This window comes from Sinocyclocheilus anshuiensis, unplaced genomic scaffold, assembly GCF_001515605.1.
Source record: "Sinocyclocheilus anshuiensis isolate Anshui unplaced genomic scaffold, SAMN03320099.WGS_v1.1 scaffold535, whole genome shotgun sequence".
Classification (NCBI taxonomy): Eukaryota; Metazoa; Chordata; class Actinopteri; order Cypriniformes; family Cyprinidae; genus Sinocyclocheilus; species Sinocyclocheilus anshuiensis.
The window spans coordinates 142,429-149,673 of record NW_015551063.1 but is presented as its reverse complement, the minus strand read 5'-3'; the positions used below and the strand labels follow the sequence as shown (position 1 = coordinate 149,673).

Here is a 7,245-nt window from a genome sequence, read left to right as displayed (position 1 = left end):
CTTATGTTGTTCCAAAGCCATATAACTTTCCATCTTCTGCAAAACACAAAAACACCTCCATTGTCAAAATATCTCAAAATATCTTCTTTGATGTTCCAAAGAAAGAAAGTAAGTCATACAGGTTTGGAAAGACATGAAGGTAAATGACGACAAAATTGATTTTGGGTGAACTCTCCCCTTTTAACATAACATAAAAAACCTTAATAATGTCATGCCATTTATAAATAAATACTGCATTGTGAACAATGCGTTGCAGAGCACAGCAAAGATGTGACACACAAACATTACCTTGCTAGAATGACTATGCAGACAAAATGAAAAACAAGCCCTGGAAATTTAATTCTGATCCCTTGTTTTAAAAGAATGTATTTCTAAGACAGCATCCTCCTGAAGATTAGTGTATAACAACGTTCTTCAATTGAATTTCGAGAGCATTTAATCAGACAGCAGTGTATTCATTTTGAAGCTTTTTTACATTTTCCCTTTGGAATAATAAGCCTATACCACCTGGCAATCCAAAACAAACAAGAACGACAATCATGTTTAAAAAGCAATTCCTAAGCTCCCGAAAACCAACAAAAAGCTATATGGCTGCAGAGACCCATTTAGGACAATCTCTCCTACATTTGAATGTGAGAAACAGACTTTGTAGTGGACAAAACACACTGCTCAGTTCTATACTCAAAGAAATGTCTGCATACATACAGAATCACAATTCGCATCCTTAATCAATAACATTAATATCAGCTATCTCAGAGCAATTGTATGCAAATCCATGCAGTCTAAAAATAGTCATCACTGTGTGGCTTGTGAATATTTATACCATTGTACTTTTAACAAATGGGCAGATTTTAACAAGCCACAGCGACAACCTGTGTCTTTGAGACACCGATTTTTGAACACACAAATGTAGAAGTGCAAAAAGAATAGCATGATTGAATTATTCAGTTTGGCAGAGATTTGTCAGCAGGAGCACGCAGCACTGCCTTGAGTGCAAATAACAGAGACCATCTTCCAGTTTCCTACCCTGCTGCACAGAAATGCATAAATAGCACTACATAGAGATAATCAGCAAACCCTTTGGGACTTGCACACAATATTCTCAGTCTGCAGTAATTCCCTAGTGTACCTGATCATTTATAACGATGGACGACTCTCCTGTACCCTCAAATCCCGGCCCCATTCTGCCCATCTCTGTGTGTGATGTAATACTGAGGACACAGGATATGATCGATATGAATTATAAATACTCTCTCAAGACATATGTTTTGTTGCACTTCCTCCTCAAAATACATTTTGTCATTCTAAAGTCCAGGCGATTTATTAATTCATGAGCTCTCCTATGGTGCAGTACTCTCATAGTCAGCAGCTGCCGGAGAGGTACTTTCATAGGCATTCACAGTCAAGTAATGCAAATCCTCACTGGTATCACTTTCATTGTGCTGTGCCTGGCAGTGCAGCTTGTTTCAAATCATCAAGTTTCCTTAAATTAATCAAAATTAAATGCAACTCTTTATTTATTTTTAGATATAATTTATGTATTTATGCATTTGTTCTTTCCCACCAACACTCACAGAAAACGAAAAGCAAAAAATGTGTTTCTGAGGGTTGTAACACTGTGGAAGGACAGATGTAAAGGTAAAGTGCAAACAAATGAGACATTAAAAATATTGTTCACCCAAAAGTTACACTTTCATGACATTCCAAAGGGAAAAAAAAACTGCATCTATTAAATAAAAAATACAGTAAAATATGTTTATTTTATAAAACAATACTGTAAACTCTAATTACAATTTAAAATAACAGTTTCGTATTTTAATATATTTTAAAATGTAATTTATTTCTGTGATCAAAGCTGAATTTTCAGCATCATTACTCCAGCCTTCAGTGTCACATGATCCTTCAGAAATCATTCTGATATGCTGATTTGCTGCTCAAGAAACATTTATTAGTATGATCAATGTTGAAAACAGTTTCGCTGCTTAATATTTTTGTTGAAACCAGGATACATTTTGATCAGGGAATACAAAAATCAAAAGAACAGCATTTGTTTGACAGAAATCTTTGGTACTGACCCCAAACTTTTGAACAGTAGTGTAAACGAACATTACCTAATTTTGTGTGTAAATGATTTTCAATTTTTGGGTGAACTGCACCTTTAATATGTTGAAGGTTGTTCTAGGCTAATGCGGTCAATCCCTGAGGCATCTCCATTATTAAGGCCGTAACTTTACAGACTCAGTTAATAAATCTCCTTATTGACAGTTGCTTTATTAGATTATGAGCCAACGTGCAGGTATTTCAGCTTTGAGCACACCACATGGAGCCACATAATCCACTGCATGCAGCTAGCATTTCTATTTGATTCGGAGGGAATTCTCCTTCCTCTAAATGCTGTCAAACAAATAATACATTTAAGCTCAATGCCACAAATCAAGCAGAGCCAACACAAGAATCTCTCCTCAGCTGTCACAGTCAATTTGAAGAATAACAATGGCTAAATTACATATCTTTAAGAAACATAATTTGCCAGCAGATGGAGACCAATCTGTTGGAAGATTTTTGCCCATTCTTTAAATCCAAAGACAGTAATAAGACTCTCTGGAATACTTTATTGCGATTGGTTGATTGCAGCGTTCTGCACTCAGATTTGTATAACGACCACTTAACAGTAGCCTATAATTGACCGTTGTACAAGGCAAATGATTTCCTACATAACTGTGCTAGTGTCTTGTGTTTTGTACTTTTGTATTTTCTCATCTGATAAAATGTTTACATTTATGCATTTGGCAGACGCTTTTATCCAAAGTGACTTACATTGCATTCATGCTATATTTAATCAGCTCATGCATTCTCTGGGAATTGAACCCATGACCTTGGTGTTGCTAGTGCTGTGCTGGTGTCGAAGCAGCAGCCTGCTGAAGTTATCTTTTACATATCTGACACTGAATTGTTAAACATGGTTTCGTATTTATCGGAAACGCTTGTGCAAGTTGAGTGAGCAAAATTAGTTTTATGATGTGCTTTGGTGATGGTCTTATCATTTAGTTCTTATGGAAGAGTGCATGCCAACATCGTCATGAATGTACACAGAGTACATTGAGAGTTTACATTGCGATATTAATAGCAGGCTGACATTTGCACACTATCCCAGGAAGACAAAAAGATACAAGCTCAACATAGTGAATGTGCACCATTTTCTCTAATCACCAAGGACATATTTCCCTCAAGGGAAATGATTAGCTCTCCAGTCTTGCAATTTAAAGTAACTTTGATAAGCAATTAAATAGTTTTCCATTGCACCTCTCATTTCTCATTTCTTTCATGTGAACTTCTGGAACAGCTGCTTTGAAACCACATACATGGGAACAATGGCTGGCTCTTGGGCCTGCTCACAAACGGATGTTGAGGAAATACAGTTGTGTGATCAGTGAGCCTTAAAATTGTAATTTTTCAGTCTTAGATAAAAAAAAAAGGTATATTTCAAAAGATGCATATATTCCAGTGCAGTTGCATAATTGGGCAAAACATTTGGTATTGTAATTTATGTACTTCCATAGACTGCAGTGTACTTGTGAGTTTAAAGAGCCCATGTGCGCTAACACGACTTCTGTGTTTTATGTAGGTTTTAATTACTGCACCACAACATTTAGCTTAAAGCGTCACAGTACAATAATAATAAAAAAGTTATTAATGGGAAATAAAGTAATAATTAACATAAACCATAACAATAAAAAATAAAAGAAATATTTTAAAAGAAAATAAGTTAAATGGTAAATAAAGTAATAATTAACACAAAACATAACAAAGAGAGAGAGAGAGAGAGAGAGAGAGAAAGACCTCATAGAAAAAACGTTTCCCCATTAAAAAGATAATCAAAATGAATAAGTAAATAAAGTTAACACTTTAGTTCCATTTCTTAACATTCGTCAACGACATTAGTTTACTTGAATAAATAAGTATTTTTCATTGTTAGTTCATCTTAATTTATGCTAATTTCCACATTAAGAGAGAGAGAGAGAAAGAGAGAGAGAGAGAGAGAGAGAGAGAGAGAGAGAGAGACCTCATAGAAAAAACGTTTCCCCCTTAAAAAGATAATCAAAATGAATAAGTAAATAAAGTTAACACTTTAGTTCCATTTGTTAACATTCGTCAACGACATTAGTTTACTTGAATAAAGAAGTATTTTTCATTGTTAGTTCATCTTAATTTATGCTAATTTCCACATGTATTAATACATTATTAAAATGATTTATAAAATGACATTATATAAAAATTATTTAATGGACCTGATCTAACAATAAACAGCTGTATTTTAGCAACTAGCATTAACAACGATTAATAAATACTGTAAAAAATATATATACAATAATATATATTACTCATTGTTATTTAATGTTTGTTAATGCATTAACTAATGTTAACTAATGGAACCTCATTGTAAAAGTTACCTAAATAATATAAAAATCAATCAATCTAATTAAAAAAAAAAATACATTAGAAAACTACAATACAGAATCATTAACACTAGTCATTTCAGAGTTTTGGACCCCACAGTATATTAACTTAAAATTGGTTGGTCAATAAATGACACATGGAAATGTGCAATACAATGCAAAATACTTTAATAAACTTCCAAAGCTCAAACATACATAAAACAGTTATATACAGTTTACTTCACAAGTTGGCAAATCAACATAGAATACAAAGATAATGTAAGGTGCTTTATTTATAATGAAAGTGATTTAACCAACTCCTTACATGAAAAGAAAAAAGTCAATTTGTTACTTTTTTTTTTCCTCTCCTCTCATTCTTTGTCTATGGCAAATATCCAGGCATGTCTAATTGTTTCTTGCACAGTGCACAGTTTTATGTGTGAGTCATTCTGTGTTACCTACTCCAGAGCGTTACACTTGACACCATTAAGAAATCTGATACCTCTGCAAGAATAAGAGGTCAAACATTTGGGCCCAAGACACTTCTACAAATCAGTCCATTTGCTAAAAAGGAGTAAATTACTGCTTGAACAAAAGTGCTATCCAGTGAAGCAATTTATTAGTGATGTAATAGTCATTCAAGATGGAAATACCCAACTGTTGAGTTTCACAGAAGAGAGCTTTAGCTGTGGGATGCTTATTATGACGACTTTAAAGTGCTCATGTGGGGTGAGTTCTCGATTTATCGTAAATGTATTGCTGTTGACATAAAATCTGTATAGTCCACGTTGTATTCTCGTGCTCGGTACTGTATTTTCTACTTTTAATATACTTAGCATGTCAGTTTCAGAATATACAAACACCCAGGTGATGTAACTAAAACCTACCATCTCGTATGACAAGATTGCCGGAGGCTTTCTATTCAAAATCAGTAAATACATCTCACAAGTTATATTGGCTCTGGTAAAAGCGGACTACAACATATAAAGGTCAGACCCGGTGTCCCTTTCTACTGCGTACAAGGGGATTCTTTGATTAGGAAGCGGGAGCGCTGTCCCATATGATTACAGCCTAGCAAAGCATTAGGGCTCGTTTTGAATCTTCCACGTCCCAAGTTTGGAGGTAATCAGTGACAGAGCTAAAACGTGCTGTTACCTCCTATGGAGGGCCATGCATTTCAATGTAATGTCAATGGAGTTAGCCGTATCACTACCGTGATCTATCGGATACGAGCACAGAATGAACAAATGAAACAGTAAAAGCAGGTGAGCAAAGGATATGAAAAAGGAAAAAAAGAAACAACCACCAGGCGCATCGAAGTTTCATCGAACTTTGTCTAACGTGTCAATCAAGAAAATCAGTGAACAAAATCAATAAATAGACACACAGACGACAAGGACTGTGCTGCTACTATACATAAATACATATCTATATAAACATCCTATACAGAGGTCTTTGCCATATACATATTCCATTTGGATAAGCAGAGTGGAGGTGTCTCTCGTGCCCTATTCGGTGCAACCGGTGAATGAGGACAAAAGGGGTCAAACAAAACATTTCAAACCTCCTACATGTCACAAGCAGAGTTTCGGATGGTTAAATTAGTCTGGCGTTACTCTCTAGGACTCGTTTGAGGCTGGAGAATCTGTACAGTTCGTGTTTTCACCTCTTCAGTGAGTGCCTTCCTCTCCCTCCCTCCCTCTCTTTAGGAAATGGCAGCTAGAGATTGATTTTTATCCTGTGGGAGCGAGCTGTACCTGTGCCACAGAGTGTGCCATAGAGTGGTGGTTTCAGTGCCGTCTCCTGTAATATAGAGAGACAGACAGATATAGGGAGATTGTAGTTACAAAATCATCTGGCTTGCTAAGCTGCAGTATGTACTGTGTAAGATGATAATGAAGACCTCTCTCTCTGGACATATACATTCACATGCATACAGAGAGAGAGGGAGAGGAATAGCATTCTTCAAGGAACAGACAGAGAGAGGTTGGTGTTATTTTTATCTCGTCAGATTTACCTTGAAGAATGCTGGGAAAAGTGACTAGTCAGTGCATGCAGGTAAACCAAATTGCTTTTTGCTCCAAATGTGCCGTGACACCCACCACACTACAGCAACACTCATTCATTAATGACAACAGGAAGCTCATGTGACTAAAACATATTTATTTTTAAGATATCTGGATAATACTTTAATGAACATGTTTAAAAAATATGATAAACTCAGTTAATAAGGTTATATTTGCTTCATTATTACTCAATCTGTTAAATCCATCATTGAAATATCTGCGAGCAGCTGTGGATGTGTTCAATCTAATGAGCATGTGCAAGAGGAAAGTACCATTTCAAAGCTCTTTATATAGTAGATTCACTCTTCAGAAATGCTAAATGAACATTGAGTGACTTTAAAAAAAAACTGATATTACAGTGCAGCTTCACTGGTAGAACACAACGCCAGTGATGTCATGGTCATGGTTCGTTTCCTAGGAAACACACATGCGGATAAAACGTATACGAATAAATTTGGGTTTATTTGGGGAAGGGGGAAAAAAACAACAACAACTCAGACTGCTGTTCCAGCTTCAGAAATGCAAAAACACAAACATGTATTTCTAAACCTCATGTGATTCCTTGATGAACTGAAAGTTCGAAAGAAAATCATTTATTTTTGTAACATTATAAATGCCTATGCTGTCACTTTTAATCAATTTAATGCATATTTGCTGAATAAAAGTATATATATATATATATATATATACATCCATTCATCCAGTATGCAGTATGCAGTATATACTGTATATATATATATATA

General features: G+C 35.1%; 1 protein-coding gene across 3 annotated transcripts in view; it reads right to left on the bottom strand.

The window, feature by feature from the left end:
- The window catches only part of pcdh11 (protocadherin 11), a 203,872-nt gene that overhangs the window by 176,014 nt on the left and 20,613 nt on the right, over positions 1 to 7,245 (bottom strand). Inside the window, exon 4 of one of the 3 annotated variants that reach the window (XM_016451828.1) lies at positions 4,727 to 6,239. The exons of the other annotated variants lie outside the window; for them this stretch is intronic. Within the exon in view, the coding sequence (XP_016307314.1) occupies positions 6,156 to 6,239 (84 nt within the window). The 3' untranslated portion in view covers positions 4,727 to 6,155. Of the gene's footprint in view, positions 1 to 4,726; positions 6,240 to 7,245 lie in introns of those variants that run through there. 3 annotated transcript variants of the gene reach the window in all.